The sequence below is a fragment of the Bombina bombina genome, chromosome 11, assembly GCF_027579735.1.
Source record: "Bombina bombina isolate aBomBom1 chromosome 11, aBomBom1.pri, whole genome shotgun sequence".
In the NCBI taxonomy this organism is placed as follows: domain Eukaryota; kingdom Metazoa; phylum Chordata; class Amphibia; order Anura; family Bombinatoridae; genus Bombina; species Bombina bombina.
The window spans coordinates 11,354,341-11,377,777 of NC_069509.1; the positions used below are offsets into that span (position 1 = coordinate 11,354,341).

The window sequence follows — 23,437 nt, forward strand, 5'->3', positions numbered from 1 at the left end:
TGGTGCCCATTGTATTAGATGCTTAAAATTTAAAAGTAATTCAGCCCTCGGATTGTAAGGGCTTAGCTTACTCTATATTATAACATCAGTGGGCCCATGTTTACTAATAGTGAATGAATATTTGAACCTCTAATCCTTACCTTAAACTAGGTTTAAGTGTTTTTAACATTCTTCTGCTACTGTGTGAATGTGTGTTCCTAGTTTAAATAATAAAGATTTAAAGTATGAATGGTATGGAACTTTTTAAATTAGAGTGTTTATCTTAAACAATTTTCCCTTGGAGTAATATTGATATTAATTTTGTGGAATTCATTGCTACAAACTCTATTGTATTCCTTATACAATTAGTTTAACTAGTTGTTTGAGAACAAAGGCTGTGCCCAGGATCACACAGAGAGAGAAATGATTACACAAACAGAACAAAGGCTGTGCCCAGGATCACACAGAGAGAGAAATGATTACACAAACAGAACAAAGGGTTTGCCCAGGATCACACAGACAAAACAAATGCTGTGCCCAAGATCACACAGACAGAACAAATGATGTGCCCAGGGTCACACAGACAAAACAAATGCTGTGCCCAGGATTACACAGAGAGAGAAATGATTACACAAACAGAACAAAGGGTTTGCCCAGGATCACACCGAGAGAGAAATGATTACACAAACAGAACAAAGGCTGTGCCCAGGATCACACAGAGAGAGAAATTATTACACAAACAGAACAAAGGCTGTGCCCAGGATCACACAGAGAGAGAAATCATTACACAAACAGAACAAAGGCTGTGCCCAGGATCACACAGAGAGAGAAATGATTACACAAACAGAACAAAGGCTGTGCCCAGGATCACACAGAGAGAGAAATGATTACACAAACAGAACAAAGGGTTTGCCCAGGATCACACAGACAAAACAAATGCTGTGCCCAAGATCACACAGACAGAACAAATGATGTGCCCAGGGTCACACAGACAAAACAAATGCTGTGCCCAGGATTACACAGAGAGAGAAATGATTACACAAACAGAACAAAGGGTTTGCCCAGGATCACACCGAGAGAGAAATGATTACACAAACAGAACAAAGGCTGTGCCCAGGATCACACAGAGAGAGAAATGATTACACAAACAGAACAAAGGGTTTGCCCAGGATCACACCGAGAGAGAAATGATTACACAAACAGAACAAAGGCTGTGCCCAGGATCACACAGAGAGAGAAATGATTACACAAACAGAACAAAGGCTGTGCCCAGGATCACACAGAGAGAGAAATGATTACACAAACAGAACAAAGGCTGTGCCCAGGATCATACAGAGAGAGAAATGATTACACAAACAGAACAAAGGCTGTGCCCAGGATCACACAGAGAGAGAAATGATTACACAAACAGAACAAAGGGTTTGCCCAGGATCACACAGAGAGAGAAATGATTACACAAACAGAACAAAGGGTTTGCCCAGGATCACACAGAGAGAGAAATGATTACACAAACAGAACAAAGGCTGTGCCCAGGATCACACAGAGAGAGAAATGATTACACAAACAGAATAAAGGGTTTGCCCAGGATCACACAGACAAAACAAATGCTGTGCCCAAGATCACACAGACAGAACAAATGATGTGCCCAGGGTCACACAGACAAAACAAATGCTGTGCCCAGGATTACACAGAGAGAGAAATGATTACACAAACAGAACAAAGGGTTTGCCCAGGATCACACCGAGAGAGAAATGATTACACAAACAGAACAACGGCTGTGCCCAGGATCACACAGAGAGAGAAATGATTACACAAACAGAACAAAGGCTGTGCCCAGGATCACACAGAGAGAGAAATGATTACACAAACAGAACAAAGGCTGTGCCCAGGATCACACAGAGAGAGAAATGATTACACAAACAGAACAAAGGCTGTGCCCAGGATCACACAGAGAGAGAAATGATTACACAAACAGAACAAAGGGTTTGCCCAGGATCACACCGAGAGAGAAATGATTACACAAACAGAACAAAGGCTGTGCCCAGGATCACACAGAGAGAGAAATGATTACACAAACAGAACAAAGGGTTTGCCCAGGATCACACAGAGAGAGAAATGATTACACAAACAGAACAAAGGCTGTGCCCAGGATCACACAGAGAGAGAAATGATTACACAAACAGAACAAAGGCTGTGCCCAGGATCACACAGAGAGAGAAATGATTACACAAACAGAACAAAGGCTGTGCCCAGGATCATGCAGAGAGAGAAATGATTACACAAACAGAACAAAGGCTGTGCCCAGGATCACACAGAGAGAGAAATGATTACACAAACAGAACAAAGGGTTTGCCCAGGATCACACCGAGAGAGAAATGATTACACAAACAGAACAAAGGGTTTGCCCAGGATCACACAGAGAGAGAAATGATTACACAAACAGAACAAAGGCTGTGCCCAGGATCACACAGAGAGAGAAATGATTACACAAACAGAACAAAGGGTTTGCCCAGGATCACACCGAGAGAGAAATGATTACACAAACAAAACAAATGCTGTGCCCAGGATCACACAGAGAGAGAAATGATTACACAAACAGAACAAAGGCTGTGCCCAGGATCACACCGAGAGAGAAATGATTACACAAACAGAACAAAGGCTGTGCCCAGGATTACACAGAGAGAGAAATGATTACACAAACAGAACAAAGGCTGTGCCCAGGATTACACAGAGAGAGAAATGATTACACAAACAGAACAAAGGCTGTGCCCAGGATCACAAAACCACTCAGATACATTATAAGAGAATGCTTTATAATAATGGTATACATGTTATACGCTTATAGGCACAATATCCTAATGTTTGGCTACATTCATGGAAAGCATGGTATGAAAAATTAATATTTTTTAATTACCTGGTAAACACTGAGGGGCAGCACCAATAGAGACCAATGATTGATGAGTTTGTAATGAGGCTAAAGCAGATATGTCATGAAAACCTGCAAAAAGAGATATGAGAAAACAAACTAAATGAATGTGTTGTCATGTAGGTGAGGGAGGGAAGAAGAGAGAGAAAATTAAAGACAGAACAGTAGGGTTAGAGAAGGGATTAATGCCAGGAGAGGGTTAGCATGAGAGGGGCAACACAGACAACCAGGAAAGGAAGAGTTAGATGGAGGAACAAGTATATCATCTAAAGGAATCAGTGATCACAGGGAATGGGATCTGATCTGAGGTCTGATGTGAGTATATATCTGACAGAGGCTGTAGGTAATGTGTCTGATCTGAGGTCTGATGTGAGTATATAACTGACAGAGGCTGTAGGTAATGGGATCTGATCTGAGGTCTGATGTGAGTATATAACTGACAAAGGCTGTAGGTAATGGGATCTGATCTGAGGTCTGATGTGAGTATATAACTGACAGAGGCTGTAGGTAATGGGATCTGATCTGAGGTCTAATGTGAGTATATAACTGACAGAGGCTGTAGGTAATGGGGTGTGATCTGAGGTCTGATGTGAGTATATAACTGACAGAGGCTGTAGGTAATGGGATCTGATCTGAGGTCTGATGTGAGTATATAACTGACAGAGGCTGTAGGTAATGGGATCTGATCTGAGGTTTGATGTGAGTATATAACTGACAGAGGCTGTAGGTAATGGGATCTGATCTGAGGTCTGATGTGAGTATATATCTGACAGAGGCTGTAGGTAATGGGGTCTGATCTGAGGTCTGATGTGAGTATATAACTGACAGAGGCTGTAGGTAATGTGTCTAATCTGAGGTCTGATGTGAGTATATAACTGACAGAGACTGTAGGTAATGTGTCTAATCTGAGTTCAGATGTGAGTATATAACTGACAGAGGCTGTAGGTAATGGGATCTGATCTGAGGTCTGATGTAAGCATATAACTGACAGGGGCTGTAGGTAATGAGGCCTGAGGTCTGATGTGAGTATATAACTGACAGAGGCTGTAGGTAATGGGGTCTGATCTGAGGTCTGATGTGAGTATATAACTGACAGGGGCTGTACGAAATGGGTATGATCTGAGGTCTGATGTGAGTATATGACTGACTGAGGCTGTAGTTAATGGGGTCTGATCTGAGGTCTGTTGTAAGTATATAACTGACAGAGGCTATACGTAATGAGTCTGATCTGAGGTCTGATGTGAGTATATAACTGACAGAGGCTATACGTAATGGGTCTGATCTGAGGTCTGATGTGAGTATATAATTGACAGAGGCTATACGTAATGGGTCTGATCTGAGGTCTGATGTGAGTATATAACTGACAGAGGCTGTAGGTAATAAGGTCTGATTTGAGGTCTGATGTGAGTATATAACTGACAGAGGCTGTAGTTAATGAGGTCTAATCTGAGGTCTGATTTGAGTTTATAATTGACAGAGGCTAAAGGTAATGAGGTCTGATGTGAGTATATAACTGACAGAGGCTGCAGATAATGGGGTCTGATCTGAGGTCTGATGTGAGTATATGTCTGACAGAGGCTGTAGATAATGGGGTCTGATCTGAGGTCTGATGTGAGTTTATAACTGACAGAAGCTGTAGGTAATGGGGTCTGATCTGAGGTCAGATGTGATTATATAACTGACAGAAGCTGTAGGTAATGGGGTGTGATCTGAGGTCTGATGTGAGTATATAACTTACAGAGGCTGTAGGTAATGGGTCTTATGTGGGTATATAACTGACAGAGGCTGTAGGTAATGAGGTCTGATCTAAGCTCTGATGAGAGTATATAACTGACAGGGGCTGCAGGTAATGAGGTCTGATCTGAAGTCTGAAGTGAGTATATAACTGACTGAGGCTGTAGTTATTGGGGTCTGATCTGAGGTCTAATGTGATCATAAAACTGACAGAGGCTGTAGGTAATGAGGTCTGATCTGAGGTCTGATGTGATTATATAACTGACAGAGGCTGTAGTTAATGGGGTCTGATTTGAGGTCTGATGTGAGTATATAACTGCCAGAGGTTATAGGCAATGGTATCTGATCTGAGGTCTGATGTGCACATATGACTGAAAGGGGTCGTAGGCAATGGTATCTGATCTGAGGTCTGATGTGAGTATATAAGTGACAGGGGTTATAGGCAATGGTATCTGATCTGAGGTCTGATGTGCACATATGACTGAAAGGGGTCATAGGCAATGGTATCTGATCTGAGGTCTGATGTGAGCATATTACTGACAAAGGCTTTAGGTAATATGTCTGATCTGAGGTCTGATGTGAGTATATAACTAACAGAGACTGTAGGTAATGAATGTGATCTGAGGTTTGATGTAAGTATATGACTGAAAGGGGTATTTGGCAATGGGATTTGATCTGAGGTCTGATGTGAGTATATAACTGACAGGAGTCATAGGTAATGGGTCTGATCTGAGGTCTGATGTGAGTATATAACTGACTGAGGCTGTAGTTAATGGGGTCTGATCTGAGGTTTGATGTGAGTATATAACTGAGAGAGGCTGTAGGTAATTAGGTCTGATCTGAGGTCTGATGTGAGTATATAACTGACAGGAGCTGTAGGTAATGTGTCTGATCTGAGGTCTGATGTGATCATAAAACTGACAGAGGCTGTAGATAACGGGGACTGATCTGAGGTTTGATGTGAGTATATAACTGACAGAGGCTGTTGGTAATGGGGTCTGATCTGATGTCTGATGTGAGTATATAACTGACAGAGGCTGTAGGTAATGGGATCTGATCTGAGGTCTGATGTGAGTATATAACTGACAGAGGCTGTAGTAAATGGGATCTGATCTGAGGTTGGATGTGGGCATATAACCGGCATAGGCTGTAGGTAATGGGGTCTGATCTGATGTGAGTATATAACTGACTCAGGCTGTAGTTAATGGGGTCTGACCTGAGGTCTGATGTGAATATAAAACTGACATGGGCTGTAGTTAATGGGGTCTGATTTGAAATCTGATGTGAGTATATAACTGACAGAGGCTGTAGGTAATATGTATGATCTGAGGTCTGATGTGATCATAAAACTGACAGAGGCTGTAGATAACGGGATATGATCTGAGGTTTGATGTGAGTATATAACTGAAAGGGGTCGTAGGCAATGGTATCTGATCGGAGGTCTGATGTGAGTATATAAGTGACGGGTTATAGGCAATGGTATCTGATCTGAGGTCTGATGTGCACATATGACTGAAAGGGGTCATAGGCAATGGTATCTGATCTGAGGTCTGATGTGAGCATATTACTGACAAAGGCTTTAGATAATGTGTCTGATCTGAGGTCTGATGTGAGTATATAACTAACAGAGACTGTAGGTAATGAATGTGATCTGAGGTTTGATGTAAGTATATGACTGACAGGGGTAGTATGCAATGGGATTTGATCTGAGGTCTGATTTGAGTATATAACTGACAGGGGTCATAGGTAATGGGTCTGAGCTGTGGTCTGATGTAAGCATATAACAGAGAGGATGTAGGTAATGGGTCTGATCTGAGGTCTGATGTGAGTATATAACTGACAGAGGCTGTAGGTAATGTGTCTGATCTGAGGTCTAATGTGAGTATATAACTGACAGAGGCTGTAGGTAATGTGTCTGATCTGAGGTCTGATGTGAGTATATAACTGACTGAGGCTGTAGTTAATGTGGTCTGATTTGAGGTCTGATGCGAGTATATAACTGACAGAGGCTGTAGGTAATGGGATCTGATCTGAGGTCTGATGTGAGTATATAACTGACAGAGGCTGTAGGTAATGGGGTCTGATCTGAGGTCTGATGTGAGTATATAACTGGAAGGGGCTGTAGGTAATGGTTCTGATCTGAGGTCTGATTTGAGTATATAACTGAGAGAGGTTGTAGGTAAGTGGGGTCTGATCTGAGGTTTGATGTGAATATATAACTGACAGAGGCTGTAGGTAATGGGGTCTGATCTGAGGTCTGATGTGAGTATATAATTGAGAGAGGTTGTAGGTAATGGGGTCTGATCTGAGGTCTAATGTGAGTATATAACTGACAGAGACTGTAGGTAATGGGTCTGGTCTGAGGTCTGATGTGAGTATATAACTGACAGAGGCTGTAGGTAATGTGTCTAATCTGAGGTCTGATGTGAGCATATAACTGACAGAGGCTGTAGGTAATGGGGTCTGATATGAAGTCTGATGTGAGTATATAACTGACAGAGGCTGTAGGTAATGAGGTCTGATCTGAGGTCTGATGTGAGTATATAACTGATAGAGGCTGCACGTAATGGGGTCTGATCTCAGGTCTGATGTGAGTATATAACTGACAGAGGCTGTTGGCAATGTGTCTGATCTGTGGTCTGGTGTGAGTATATAACTGACAGAGGCTGTAGGTAATGGGTCTGGTCTGAGGTCTGATGTGAGTATATAACTGACAGAGGCTGTAGGTAATGTATCTGATCTGAGGTCTGATGTGAGTATATAACTGACAGAGGCTGTAGGTAATGGGGTCTGATATGAGGTCTGATGTGAGTATATAACTGACAGAGGCTGTAGGTAATGAGTCTGATGTGAGTATATAACTGACAGAGGCTATAGGTAATTTGTCTGATCTGAGGTCTGATGTGAGTATATAACTGACAGAGGCTGTAGGTAATGGGTCTGGTCTGAGGTCTGATGTGAGTATATAACTGAGAGAGGTTGTAGGTAATGAGTCTGATCTGAGGTCTGATGTGAGTATATAACTGACAGAGGCTGTAGGTAATGAGTCTGATCTGAGGTCTGATGTGAGTATGTAATTGACAGAGACTGTAGGTAATGGGTCTGATATGAGGTCTGATGTGAGTATATAACTGACAGAGGCTGTAGGTAATGAGTCTGGTCTGAGGTCTGATGTGAGTATATAACTGACAGAGGCTGTAGGTAATGGGTCTGATCTGAGGTCTGATGTGAGTATATAACTAAGAGAGGTTGTAGGTAATGGGGTCTGATCTGAGGTCTGATGTGAGTATATAACTGACCGAGGCTGTACGTAATGGGGTCTGATCTCAGGTCTGATGTGAGTATATAACTGACAGAGACTGTAGGTAATGGGTCTGGTCTGAGGTCTGATGTTAGTATATAACTGACAGAGGCTGTAGGTAATGGGTCTGGTCTGAGGTCTGATGTGAGTATATAACTGACAGAGGCTGTAGGTAATGTGTCTGATCTGAGGTCTGATGTGAGTATATAACTGACAGAGGCTGTAGGTAATGGGGTCTGATCTGAGGTCTGATGTGAGTATATAACTGACAGAGGCTGTAGGTAATGGGGTCTGATCTGAGGTCTGATGTGAGTATATAACTGACAGAGGCTGTAGGTAATGGGGTCTGATATGAGGTCTGATGTGAGTATATAACTGACAGAGGCTATAGATAATGAGGTCTGATCTGAGGTCTGATGTGAGTATATAACGGACAGTGGCTGTATGTAATGGGGTCTAATCTCAGGTCTGATGTGAGTATATAACTGACAGAGGCTGTAGCTAATGAGTCTGGTCTGAGGTCTGATGTGAGTATATAACTGACAGAGGCTGTAGGTAATGGGTCTGATCTGAGGTCTGATGTGAGTATATAACTGACAGAGGCTGTAGGTAATGGGGTCTGATCTGAGGTCTGATGTGAGTATATAACTGAGAGAGGTTGTAGGTAATGGGGTCTCATCTGAGGTCTGATGTGAGTATATAACTGACCGAGGCTGTACGTAATGGGGTCTGATCTCAGGTCTGATGTGAGTATATAACTGACAGAGACTGTAGGTAATGGGTCTGATGGTCTGAGGTCTGATGTGAGTATATAACTGACAGAGGCTGTAGGTAATGTGTCTGATCTGAGGTCTGATGTGAGTATATAACTGACAGAGGCTGTAGGTAATGTGTCTGATCTGAGGTCTGATGTGAGTATATAACTGACTGAGGCTGTAGTTAATGTGGTCTGATTTGAGGTCTGATGCGAGTATATAACTGACAGAGGCTGTAGGTAATGGGATCTGATCTGAGGTCTGATGTGAGTATATAACTGACAGAGGCTGTAGGTAATGGGGTCTGATCTGAGGTCTGATGTGAGTATATAACTGGAAGGGGCTGTAGGTAATGGTTCTGATCTGAGGTCTGATTTGAGGTATATAACTGAGAGAGGTTGTAGGTAAGTGGGGTCTGATCTGAGGTTTGATGTGAATATATAACTGACAGAGGCTGTAGGTAATGGGGGTCTGATCTGAGGTCTGATGTGAGTATATAATTGAGAGAGGTTGTAGGTAATGGGGTCTGATCTGAGGTCTAATGTGAGTATATAACTGACAGAGACTGTAGGTAATGGGTCTGGTCTGAGGTCTGATGTGAGTATATAACTGACAGAGGCTGTAGGTAATGTGTCTGATCTGAGGTCTGATGTGAGCATATAACTGACAGAGGCTGTAGGTAATGGGGTCTGATATGAGGTCTGATGTGAGTATATAACTGACAGAGGCTGTAGGTAATGAGGTCTGATCTGAGGTTTGATGTAAGTATATGACTGACAGGGGTAGTATGCAATGGGATTTGATCTGAGGTCTGATTTGAGTATATAACTGACAGGGGTCATAGGTAATGGGTCTGAGCTGTGGTCTGATGTAAGCATATAACAGAGAGGATGTAGGTAATGGGTCTGATCTGAGGTCTGATGTGAGTATATAACTGACAGAGGCTGTAGGTAATGTGTCTGATCTGAGGTCTAATGTGAGTATATAACTGACAGAGGCTGTAGGTAATGGGTCTGATCTGAGGTCTGATGTGAGTATATAACTGACAGAGGCTGTAGTTAATGTGGTCTGATTTGAGGTCTGATGCGAGTATATAACTGACAGAGGCTGTAGGTAATGGGATCTGATCTGAGGTCTGATGTGAGTATATAACTGACAGAGGCTGTAGGTAATGGGGTCTGATCTGAGGTCTGATGTGAGTATATAACTGGAAGGGGCTGTAGGTAATGGTTCTGATCTGAGGTCTGATTTGAGTATATAACTGAGAGAGGTTGTAGGTAAGTGGGGTCTGATCTGAGGTTTGATGTGAATATATAACTGACAGAGGCTGTAGGTAATGGGGTCTGATCTGAGGTCTGATGTGAGTATATAATTGAGAGAGGTTGTAGGTAATGGGGTCTGATCTGAGGTCTAATGTGAGTATATAACTGACAGAGACTGTAGGTAATGGGTCTGGTCTGAGGTCTGATGTGAGTATATAACTGACAGAGGCTGTAGGTAATGTGTCTAATCTGAGGTCTGATGTGAGCATATAACTGACAGAGGCTGTAGGTAATGGGGTCTGATATGAAGTCTGATGTGAGTATATAACTGACAGAGGCTGTAGGTAATGAGGTCTGATCTGAGGTCTGATGTGAGTATATAACTGATAGAGGCTGCACGTAATGGGGTCTGATCTCAGGTCTGATGTGAGTATATAACTGACAGAGGCTGTTGGCAATGTGTCTGATCTGTGGTCTGGTGTGAGTATATAACTGACAGAGGCTGTAGGTAATGGGTCTGGTCTGAGGTCTGATGTGAGTATATAACTGACAGAGGCTGTAGGTAATGTATCTGATCTGAGGTCTGATGTGAGTATATAACTGACAGAGGCTGTAGGTAATGGGGTCTGATATGAGGTCTGATGTGAGTATATAACTGACAGAGGCTGTAGGTAATGAGTCTGATGTGAGTATATAACTGACAGAGGCTATAGGTAATTTGTCTGATCTGAGGTCTGATGTGAGTATATAACTGACAGAGGCTGTAGGTAATGGGTCTGGTCTGAGGTCTGATGTGAGTATATAACTGAGAGAGGTTGTAGGTAATGAGTCTGATCTGAGGTCTGATGTGAGTATATAACTGACAGAGGCTGTAGGTAATGAGTCTGATCTGAGGTCTGATGTGAGTATGTAATTGACAGAGACTGTAGGTAATGGGTCTGATATGAGGTCTGATGTGAGTATATAACTGACAGAGGCTGTAGGTAATGGGTCTGGTCTGAGGTCTGATGTGAGTATATAACTGACAGAGGCTGTAGGTAATGGGTCTGATCTGAGGTCTGATGTGAGTATATAACTAAGAGAGGTTGTAGGTAATGGGGTCTGATCTGAGGTCTGATGTGAGTATATAACTGACCGAGGCTGTACGTAATGGGGTCTGATCTCAGGTCTGATGTGAGTATATAACTGACAGAGACTGTAGGTAATGGGTCTGGTCTGAGGTCTGATGTTAGTATATAACTGACAGAGGCTGTAGGTAATGGGTCTGGTCTGAGGTCTGATGTGAGTATATAACTGACAGAGGCTGTTGGTAATGTGTCTGATCTGAGGTCTGATGTGAGTATATAACTGACAGAGGCTGTAGGTAATGGGGTCTGATCTGAGGTCTGATGTGAGTATATAACTGACAGAGGCTGTAGGTAATGGGGTCTGATCTGAGGTCTGATGTGAGTATATAACTGACAGAGGCTGTAGGTAATGGGGTCTGATATGAGGTCTGATGTGAGTATATAACTGACAGAGGCTATAGATAATGAGGTCTGATCTGAGGTCTGATGTGAGTATATAACGGACAGTGGCTGTATGTAATGGGGTCTAATCTCAGGTCTGATGTGAGTATATAACTGACAGAGGCTGTAGCTAATGAGTCTGGTCTGAGGTCTGATGTGAGTATATAACTGACAGAGGCTGTAGGTAATGGGTCTGATCTGAGGTCTGATGTGAGTATATAACTGACAGAGGCTGTAGGTAATGGGGTCTGATCTGAGGTCTGATGTGAGTATATAACTGAGAGAGGTTGTAGGTAATGGGGTCTCATCTGAGGTCTGATGTGAGTATATAACTGACCGAGGCTGTACGTAATGGGGTCTGATCTCAGGTCTGATGTGAGTATATAACTGACAGAGACTGTAGGTAATGGGTCTGATGGTCTGAGGTCTGATGTGAGTATATAACTGACAGAGGCTGTAGGTAATGTGTCTGATCTGAGGTCTGATGTGAGTATATAACTGACAGAGGCTGTAGGTAATGTGTCTGATCTGAGGTCTGATGTGAGTATATAACTGACTGAGGCTGTAGTTAATGTGGTCTGATTTGAGGTCTGATGCGAGTATATAACTGACAGAGGCTGTAGGTAATGGGATCTGATCTGAGGTCTGATGTGAGTATATAACTGACAGAGGCTGTAGGTAATGGGGTCTGATCTGAGGTCTGATGTGAGTATATAACTGGAAGGGGCTGTAGGTAATGGTTCTGATCTGAGGTCTGATTTGAGTATATAACTGAGAGAGGTTGTAGGTAAGTGGGGTCTGATCTGAGGTTTGATGTGAATATATAACTGACAGAGGCTGTAGGTAATGGGGTCTGATCTGAGGTCTGATGTGAGTATATAATTGAGAGAGGTTGTAGGTAATGGGGTCTGATCTGAGGTCTAATGTGAGTATATAACTGACAGAGACTGTAGGTAATGGGTCTGGTCTGAGGTCTGATGTGAGTATATAACTGACAGAGGCTGTAGGTAATGTGTCTGATCTGAGGTCTGATGTGAGCATATAACTGACAGAGGCTGTAGGTAATGGGGTCTGATATGAAGTCTGATGTGAGTATATAACTGACAGAGGCTGTAGGTAATGAGGTCTGATCTGAGGTCTGATGTGAGTATATAACGGATAGAGGCTGCACGTAATGGGGTCTGATCTCAGGTCTGATGTGAGTATATAACTGACAGAGGCTGTTGACAATGTGTCTGATCTGTGGTCTGGTGTGAGTATATAACTGACAGAGGCTGTAGGTAATGGGTCTGGTCTGAGGTCTGATGTGAGTATATAACTGACAGAGGCTGTAGGTAATGTATCTGATCTGAGGTCTGATGTGAGTATATAACTGACAGAGGCTGTAGGTAATGGGGTCTGATATGAGGTCTGATGTGAGTATATAACTGACAGAGGCTGTAGGTAATGAGTCTGATGTGAGTATATAACTGACAGAGGCTATAGGTAATTTGTCTGATCTGAGGTCTGATGTGAGTATATAACTGACAGAGGCTGTAGGTAATGGGTCTGGTCTGAGGTCTGATGTGAGTATATAACTGAGAGAGGTTGTAGGTAATGAGTCTGATCTGAGGTCTGATGTGAGTATATAACTGACAGAGGCTGTAGGTAATGAGTCTGATCTGAGGTCTGATGTGAGTATGTAATTGACAGAGACTGTAGGTAATGGGTCTGATATGAGGTCTGATGTGAGTATATAACTGACAGAGGCTGTAGGTAATGAGTCTGGTCTGAGGTCTGATGTGAGTATATAACTGACAGAGGCTGTAGGTAATGGGTCTGATCTGAGGTCTGATGTGAGTATATAACTGAGAGAGGTTGTAGGTAATGGGGTCTGATCTGAGGTCTGATGTGAGTATATAACTGACCGAGGCTGTACGTAATGGGGTCTGATCTCAGGTCTGATGTGAGTATATAACTGACAGAGACTGTAGGTAATGGGTCTGGTCTGAGGTCTGATGTTAGTATATAACTGACAGAGGCTGTAGGTAATGGGTCTGGTCTGAGGTCTGATGTGAGTATATAACTGACAGAGGCTGTTGGTAATGTGTCTGATCTGAGGTCTGATGTGAGTATATAACTGACAGAGGCTGTAGGTAATGGGGTCTGATCTGAGGTCTGATGTGAGTATATAACTGACAGAGGCTGTAGGTAATGGGGTCTGATCTGAGGTCTGATGTGAGTATATAACTGACAGAGGCTGTAGGTAATGGGGTCTGATATGAGGTCTGATGTGAGTATATAACTGACAGAGGCTATAGATAATGAGGTCTGATCTGAGGTCTGATGTGAGTATATAACGGACAGTGGCTGTATGTAATGGGGTCTAATCTCAGGTCTGATGTGAGTATATAACTGACAGAGGCTGTAGCTAATGAGTCTGGTCTGAGGTCTGATGTGAGTATATAACTGACAGAGGCTGTAGGTAATGGGTCTGATCTGAGGTCTGATGTGAGTATATAACTGACAGAGGCTGTAGGTAATGGGGTCTGATCTGAGGTCTGATGTGAGTATATAACTGAGAGAGGTTGTAGGTAATGGGGTCTCATCTGAGGTCTGATGTGAGTATATAACTGACCGAGGCTGTACGTAATGGGGTCTGATCTCAGGTCTGATGTGAGTATATAACTGACAGAGACTGTAGGTAATGGGTCTGGTCTGAGGTCTGATGTGAGTATATAACTGACAGAGGCTGTAGGTAATGTGTCTGATCTGTGGTCTGATGTTAGTATATAACTGACAGAGGCTGTAGGTAATGGGTCTGATCTGAGGTCTGATGTGAGTATATAACTGACAGAGGCTGTAGGTAATGAGTCTGGTCTGAGGTCTGATGTGAGTATATAACTGACAGAGGCTGTAGGTAATGTGTCTGATCTGAGGTCTGATGTGAGCATATAACTGACAGAGGCTGTAGGTAATGGGGTCTGATATGAAGTCTGATGTGAGTATATAACTGACAGAGGCTGTAGGTAATGAGGTCTGATCTGAGGTCTGATGTGAGCATATAACTGATAGAGGCTGCACGTAATGGGGTCTGATCTCAGGTCTGATGTGAGTATATAACTGACAGAGGCTGTTAGCAATGTGTCTGATCTGTGGTCTGGTGTGAGTATATAACTGACAGAGGCTGTAGGTAATGGGTCTGGTCTGAGGTCTGATGTGAGTATATAACTGACAGAGGCTGTAGGTAATGTATCTGATCTGAGGTCTGATGTGAGTATATAACTGACAGAGGCTGTAGGTAATGGGGTCTGATATGAGGTCTGATGTGAGTATATAACTGACAGAGGCTGTAGGTAATGAGTCTGATGTGAGTATATAACTGACAGAGGCTATAGGTAATTTGTCTGATCTGAGGTCTGATGTGAGTATATAACTGACAGAGGCTGTAGGTAATGGGTCTGGTCTGAGGTCTGATGTGAGTATATAACTGAGAGAGGTTGTAGGTAATGAGTCTGATCTGAGGTCTGATGTGAGTATATAACTGACAGAGGCTGTAGGTAATGAGTCTGATCTGAGGTCTGATGTGAGTATGTAATTGACAGAGACTGTAGGTAATGGGTCTGATATGAGGTCTGATGTGAGTATATAACTGACAGAGGCTGTAGGTAATGGGTCTGGTCTGAGGTCTGATGTGAGTATATAACTGACAGAGGCTGTTGGTAATGTGTCTGATCTGAGGTCTGATGTGAGTATATAACTGACAGAGGCTGTAGGTAATGGGGTCTGATCTGAGGTCTGATGTGAGTATATAACTGACAGAGGCTGTAGGTAATGGGGTCTGATCTGAGGTCTGATGTGAGTATATAACTGACAGAGGCTGTAGGTAATGGGGTCTGATATGAGGTCTGATGTGAGTATATAACTGACAGAGGCTATAGATAATGAGGTCTGATCTGAGGTCTGATGTGAGTATATAACGGACAGTGGCTGTATGTAATGGGGTCTAATCTCAGGTCTGATGTGAGTATATAACTGACAGAGGCTGTAGGTAATGAGTCTGGTCTGAGGTCTGATGTGAGTATGTAACTGACAGAGGCTGTAGGTAATGGGTCTGATCTGAGGTCTGATGTGAGTATATAACTGACAGAGGCTGTAGGTAATGGGGTCTGATCTGAGGTCTGATGTGAGTATATAACTGAGAGAGGTTGTAGGTAATGGGGTCTCATCTGAGGTCTGATGTGAGTATATAACTGACCGAGGCTGTACGTAATGGGGTCTGATCTCAGGTCTGATGTGAGTATATAACTGACAGAGGCTGTAGGTAATGGGTCTGATCTGAGGTCTGATGTGAGTATATAACTGACAGAGGCTGTATGTAATGGGGTCTGATCTGAGATCTGATGTGAGTATATAACTGACAGAGGCTGTAGGTAATGGGGTCTGATATGAGGTCTGATGTGAGTATATAACTGACAGAGGCTATAGATAATGAGGTCTGATCTGAGGTCTGATGTGAGTATATAACGGACAGTGGCTGTACGTAATGGGGTCTAATCTCAGGTCTGATGTGAGTATATAACTGACAGAGGCTGTAGGTAATGAGACTGGTCTGAGGTCTGATGTGAGTATATAACTGACAGAGGGTGTAGGTAATGGGGTCTGATCTGAGGTCTGATGTGAGTATATAACTGAGAGAGGTTGTAGGTAATGGGGTCTGATCTGAGGTCTGATGTGAGTATATAACTGACCGAGGCTGTACGTAATGGGGTCTGATCTCAGGTCTGATGTGAGTATATAACTGACAGAGACTGTAGGTAATGGGTCTGGTCTGAGGTCTGATGTGAGTATATAACTGACAGAGGCTGTAGGTAATGTGTTTGATCTGTGGTCTGATGTTAGTATATAACTGACAGAGGCTGTAGGTAATGTGTCTGATCTGAGGTCTGATGTGAGTATATAACTGACAGAGGCTGTAGGTAATGTGTCTGATCTGAGGTCTGATGTGAGTATATAACTGACAGAGGCTGTAGGTAATGGGGTCTGATCTGAGGTCTGATGTGAGTATATAACTGACAGAGGCTGTAGGTAATGGGGTCTGATTTGAGGTCTGATGTGAGTATATAACTGACAGAGGCTGTTGGTAATGTGTCTGATCTGAGGTCTGATGTGAGTATATAACTGACAGAGGCTGTAGGTAATGGGGTCTGATATGAGGTCTGATGTGAGTATATAACTGACAGAGGCTGTAGGTAATGAGTCTGATCCGAGGTCTGATGTGAGTATATAACTGACAGAGGCTGTAGGTAATTTGTCTGATCTGAGGTCTGATGTGAGTATATAACTGAGAGAGGTTGTAGGTAATGAGTCTGATCCGAGGTCTGATGTGAGTATATAACTTACAGTGGCTGTAGGTAATGAGTCTGATCTGAGGTCTGATGTGAGTATATAACTGACAGTGGCTGTAGGTAATGAGTCTGATCTGAGGTCTGATGTGAGTATGTAATTGACAGAGACTGTAGGTAATGGGTCTGATGTGAGTATATAACTGACAGAGGCTGTAGGTAATGAGTCTGGTCTGAGGTCTGATGTGAGTATATAACTGACAGAGGCTGTAGGTAATGGGTCTGATCTGAGGTCTGATGTGAGTATATAACTGATAGAGGCTGTAGGTAATGAGTCTGATCTGAGGTCTAATGTGAGTATATAATTGACAGAGGCTGTAGGTAATGGGTCTGATCTGAGGTCTGATGTGAGTATATAACTGACAGAGGCTGTAGGTAATGGGTCTGATCTGAGTATATAACTGACAGAGGCTGTAGGTTATTTTTTACTGATCTGAGGTCTGATGTGATCATAAAACTGACAGAGGCTGTAGATAACGGGGTCTGATCTGAGTATATAACTGAGAGAGCTTGTAGGTAATGAGTCTGATCTGAGGTCTGATGTGAGTATATAACTGACAGATGCTGTAGTTAATGGGGTTTGATTTGAGGTCTGATGTGAGTATATAAGTGACAGAGGCTGTAGGTAATGGGTCTGATGTGAGTATATAACTGACAGAGGCTGTAGTTAATAGTGTTGTATTAGTTAGTGATGCATTAGTGGTGTATATAGTTAGTGATGCATTAGTTAGTGTTGTATTAGTTAGTGATGCATTAGTGGTGTATATAGTTAGTGATACATTAGTTAGTGAATAAGTTAGTGTTGTATTAGTTAGTAATACATTAGTTAGTGGTGTATATTGTTAGTTATGCATTAGTTAGTAATGTATTCATGATGAATTAGTTAGGGTTGTATTAATTAATAGTAGAATTAGTAGATTAGTGTTAAAGAGAACTTGGCATTTTAACCTTAATATGAAATGGAAAGTGGGGGTGTAGAAGATAGTGTTGGTGAGACTGAGGGTGACTGAGAAGCATCTACAGAAGGAGAGAGGCTGAATGAGATAAAGACTGAAGCCAAATGAGACAATAAATAGGACAGAGACTGAATAAGCAGGCTGAAGATTTTGTCTGGTATAAGGATTGAATAACTCAGGAGAATGTCTGGTTGTCAAGTGGTTAATTTGCAGTGCGTGCAGAGGGGACACCCTGCAGACAAACTTATTGTCCTTTTGATTAGTGTGACAGGTTTGGGTGTGCCCAGCGTGTTCCTGGAGAGCCGGTCCCACAGCCAGGGAGCAGGGAGGGAAAAGCCATCCTTTGTTTAAGTTCTGCTCCTACACTGATGTCACTGGTGCTCTCTAGTAGTGAAAAACAGTATCACTCCCACAAACATATAGCAACATCCCTAAAAATATTGTGATCAGCGTCCCAATCACACCCACTTCCTGCTGATCAGATGATTACATTACCCTCCCCAGCATGGTCATATCAACCAGTGCACAGAAATAGCATACATAGGGCGCCACATTCTGTCCTCATTAGACTTTAGTTATTGGTGATTGGCTGCTGTCTGGTTGTCAGCTGATTTACTGGTGTGTTATGTCAGATACTGCAGTGTTTGGGAATTCTGCTCTTTATAGCATTTGTCTATATTAACAACAGGTAACTTTCTGCAGATGCCCATGAGCACCATTTATTGTTATTTCTAATGAACAGGGAGGGTGACAAGATCAGCACTACATCTAGTGAGCCAATGACAAGAGGCATATATGTGCTACCACCAATCAGCAGCCCGCTCCCAGTAGTGTATTAATAACACTACTGTAACTAAAGCACCTACTAACAATATTATGAACAATAATAATAACAACAGTATTAAATAATAATAGTAGTAGAAGTAATAATAAGAATACTAACAATATTAATGATGATGATTAAGGTTGCACTGATACCGTTACTAGTATCGGTACCGATACCAAGTATTTGCATGAGTACTTGTACTCGTGCAAATGCACCGATACTTAAACCAATACCTCCACTTCCTACCCATATGCTATCTTGTGGCGTTTTTTCAAACTGCATGCTCCCATTTCATTTTAAACTGGAGTGGAGACTAAACTAAAAATTTTTACTACAGTTCTGCCAATACAAATTGCTGTTATTTGTATTATTGTAGGAGAGATCACTGTTCCTCGTTCAGACAAACCCCTGAAGTACTGGGCAGTTAAACAGATTTCCAGCTCTGACTAAAATGGGCCAAAAATATCTTTCTGCCCCATGCAGTAGTGTGGAAAGTGAAAGACTGGTCAACAGAGTCGAACCTCCATACAAATGTCAGATTGATGTTATATTACAGCCCTACAACCAAATTGCATCACCCCTTTAAATTTAATATTTTATTGTAATATTTTTTATTTATAAACGTGTTCAGTGAACTTTGTGACAAATAAAATTGTTTTATTATTTCATAATGTCTTTTGAATTACAGTCCTTTATAATTATTAAGAAGGAATCTTAAATAATTAGTCTGTATTGTGCTTGGTATACTGTCACATGACATTAAAAAAAAAAGTATCGGTAATTGGTATCGGCGAGTATTTGAAAACAAGTATCGGTACTTGTACTCGGTCATAAAAAAAATGGTATCGGTGCAACCCTAATGATGATAATAACATTCGGCTAGATTACGAGTTTTGCGTTATGAGGGGTGCGGTTCTAACTTGCATGTTATTGTCACCGCTCACTTACCTACAGCGCTGGTATTACAGGTTTTTATAAACCCGGCGTTAAAAGGCAAGAAGTGAGCGTAGAGCAAAACTGTGCTCCGTACCGCACTCCAATGTCAGCGCTGCTTAAGTCAGCGGTGAGCTGGTTTTACGTGCTCGTGCACGATTTCCCCTCAGACATCAATGGGGAGAGCCAGCTGAAAAAAAGTCTAACACCTGCAAAAAAGCAGCGTAAAGCTCCGTAACACAGCCCCATTGATTCCTATGGGGAAACAAAATTTATGTTTACACCTAACACCCTAACTTGAAACCTGAGTCTAAACACCCCTAATCTTACACTTATTAACCCCTAATCTGCCGCCCCGACATCGCCGACATCTACATTACACTTATTAACCCCTAATCTGCTGCCCCCAACATCGCCGACATGTACATTATACTTATTAACTCCTAATCTGCTGCCCCCATCGCCGACACCTACATTATATTTAGTAACCCCTAATCTGCCCCCCGACATCGCTGACATCTACATTATACTTATTAACCCCTAATCTGCCGCCCATAACATCATCGCCACCTACCTATACTTATTAACCCCTAATCTGCCGCCACTATACTAAATTTATTAACCCCTAAACCTAACCATAACACCCACTAATTTTAATGTAATTAAAATAAATCTAAATAAAACTTACTATCATTAAATAAATTATTCCTATTTAAAACTAAATACTTACCTGTAAAATAAACCCTAAGATAGCTACAATATAACTAATAGTTATATTGTAGCTATCTTAGGTTTTATTTTTATTTCACAGCTAAGTTTGTATTTATTTTAACTAGGTAGAATAGTTAGTAAATAGTTATTAACTATTTACTAACTACATTGCTAAAATAAATACAAATTTACATGTAAAATAAAACCTAACCTGTCTTACACTAACACCTAACCTTACACTACAATTAAATCAATTACATAAATTAAATACAATTAACTAAATTACAAAAAACAAACAAACACTAAATTACACAAAATAAAAAAAGAAATGATCAGATATTTAAACTAATTACACTTAATAGCCCTATCAAAATAAAAAAGCCCCCCCAAAATAAAAAAACCCTAGCCTACACTAGACTACCAATAGCCCTTAACAGGGCCTTTTGCGGGGCATTGCCCCAAAGAAATCAGCTCTTTTACCTGTAAAAAAAAAAATACAAACAAATCCCCAACAGTAAAACCCACCACCCACACAACCAACCCCCCAAATAAAATCCTATCTAAATAAACCTAAGCTCCCCATTGCCCTGAAAAGGGCTAAGCTAAAAATAAAACCCACCCAAAAAAACTTAAAAAAACCTAATACTAACCCCCGAAGATCCACTTACAGTTTTTGAAGACCCGACATCCATCCTCAACGAAGCCGGCAGAAGTCCTCAACGATGCAGCAGAAGTCTTCATCCAACTGGGCAGAAGTCTTCATCCAACCGGGCAGAAGTCTTCTTGAACAATGAATTCTCCTTTAAATTACGTCATCCAAGATGGCGTACCTTGAATTCTAGCAGCCAATTGGAATTAAAGGTGAAAAAATCCTATTGGCTGATGTAATCATAAAATGCGAGCTCAATCCTATTGCATCAGCCAATAGGATTTTTTCACCTTTAATTCCGATTGGCTGATAGAATTCTATCAGCCAATCGGAATTCAAAGGACGCCATCTTGGATGATGTCATTTAAAGGAGAATTTATTGTTCAAGAAGACGTCGATTGAAGAGGATGCTCCGCGCCGGATGTCTTGAAGATGGAGCTGCTCCACGCCGGATAGATGAAGATAGAAGATGCCGTCTGGATGAAGACTTCTGCCCTGTTGGATAAAGACTTCTGCCTGGTTGGATGAAGACTTCTGCCTCTTCGTTTAGAACTTCTGCCGGATTCATTGAGGATGGATGTCGGGTCTTCAAAAACTGTAAGTGGGGTTAGTGTTAGGCTTTTTTAAGGGTTTATTGGGTGGGTTTTATTTTTAGATTAGGGTTTGGGCGGAAAAAGAGCTAAGTGCCCTTTTAAGGGCAATGCCCATCCAAATGCCCTTTTCAGGGCAATGGGGAGCTTAGGTTTTTTAGTTAGGATTTTATTTGGGGGGTTGGTTGTGTGTGTGGGTGGTGGGTTTTACTGTTGGGGGGTTGTTTGTATTTTTATTTACAGGTAAAAGAGCTGATTTCTTTGGGGCAATGCCCCACAAAAGGCCCTTTTAAGGGCTATTGGTAGTTTAGTTTAGGCTAGGGTTTTTTTTATTTTGGGGGGGGCTTTTTTATTTTGATAGAGCTATTAGATTAGGTGTAATTAGTTTAAATATCTGATCATTTCATTTTTTCTTTTTCGTTATTTAGTATTTGTTTTTTTGTAATTTAGTTAATTGTATTTAATTTATGTAATTTATTTAATTGTAGTGTAAGTTGTAGTGTAAGGCAGTTTAAGTTTTATTTTACAGGTAAATTTGTAATTATTTTAGCTAGGTAGCTAGTAAATAGTTAATAACTATTTACTAACTAGTATACCTAGTTCAAATAAAATAATAGTTAATAACTATTTACTAACTAGTATACCTAGTTCAAATAAATACAAACCTGTAAAATAAAAATAAAACCTAAGATAGATACAATGTAACTATTAGTTATATTGTAGCTAGCTTAGGGTTTATTTTACAGGTAAGTATTTAGTTTTAAATAGGAATTATTTAGTTATTAATAGTAGGTTTTATTTAGATTTATTTTAATTACATTAAAGTTAGTGGGTGTTACTGTTAGGGTTAGACTTAGGGTTAGGGGTTAATAACTTTAGTATAGTGGCGGCGACGTTGGGGGCGGAAGATTAGGGGTTAATAAATGTAGGTAGGTGGCGGAGATGTTAGGGGCAGCAGATTAGGGGTTAATAAGTGTAATGTAGGTGTCAGGGGTGGCAGATTAGGGGTTAATAACTAATGTAGGTGGCGGCAACATTGGGGGCAAAATATTAGGGGTTAATCATTTTATTTAGTGTTTGCGATGCGGGAGGGCCTCGGTTTAGGGGTTAATAGGTAGTTTATGGGTGTAAGTGTACTTTTTAGCACTTTAGTTATGAGTTTTATGATACGGCTTTGTATCGTAAAACTCATAACTACTGACTTTCAGTTTACTGTATGGATCTTGACGGTATAGGCTGTACCGCTCAATTATTGGCCTCCCAGGCAGACTCGTAATACTGGCGCTGTGGAAGTCCCATTGAAAAATGACTTTTTAAAAGCTGCGGTAGTTACGTTGCGTTACAGCTAAAAAAGTGTGCGGTGACCCTAAACCTGCAAGACTCGTAATCCCAGCGGTAGTGAAAAAGAGCCTTAACGCTGCTTTTTCCCTCATACCGCAAAACTCGTAATCTAGCCGACTAATAATAATAATAACAGCAATAATAATAACAAAATTATTACATAATATTAATATCACTACCACTAATTATAATAATATTAATAATAATAGTATTAATAATAATGATTTTAAAAATAGTCACCTAGATTATGAGTTTTGCGTTAACAGTTTATGCTCACCGCTCACTTAAAGACAGCGCTGGTATTACGGGTTTTTCCAAACCCGGCGTTAGCCGCAAAAAAAGTGAGCGAAGAGCAAAATTTTGCTCCACATCTCACCTCAATACCAGCTCTGCTTACGTTAGCGGTGAGCTGCTAAGACGTGCTCATGCACGATTTCCCCATAGGAATCAAGGGGGGAGAGCCGGCTGAAAAAAACCCTAACACCTGCAAAAAAGCAGCGTATAGCTTCTAAGGCAGTCCCATTGATTCCTATGGGGAAAGAAAAGTTATGTCTACACCTAACACCCTAACATGAACCCCGA

General features: G+C 41.5%; 1 protein-coding gene across 2 annotated transcripts in view; it reads right to left on the reverse strand.

The window, feature by feature from the left end:
* The window catches only part of LOC128642499 (uncharacterized), a 198,950-nt gene that overhangs the window by 44,690 nt on the left and 130,823 nt on the right, over positions 1-23,437 (reverse strand). For both annotated transcript variants that reach the window (XM_053695277.1, XM_053695278.1), the window contains exon 8: positions 2,894-2,977. In XM_053695277.1, the coding sequence (XP_053551252.1) occupies positions 2,894-2,977 (84 nt within the window). The remainder of the gene's footprint in view (positions 1-2,893; positions 2,978-23,437) is intronic.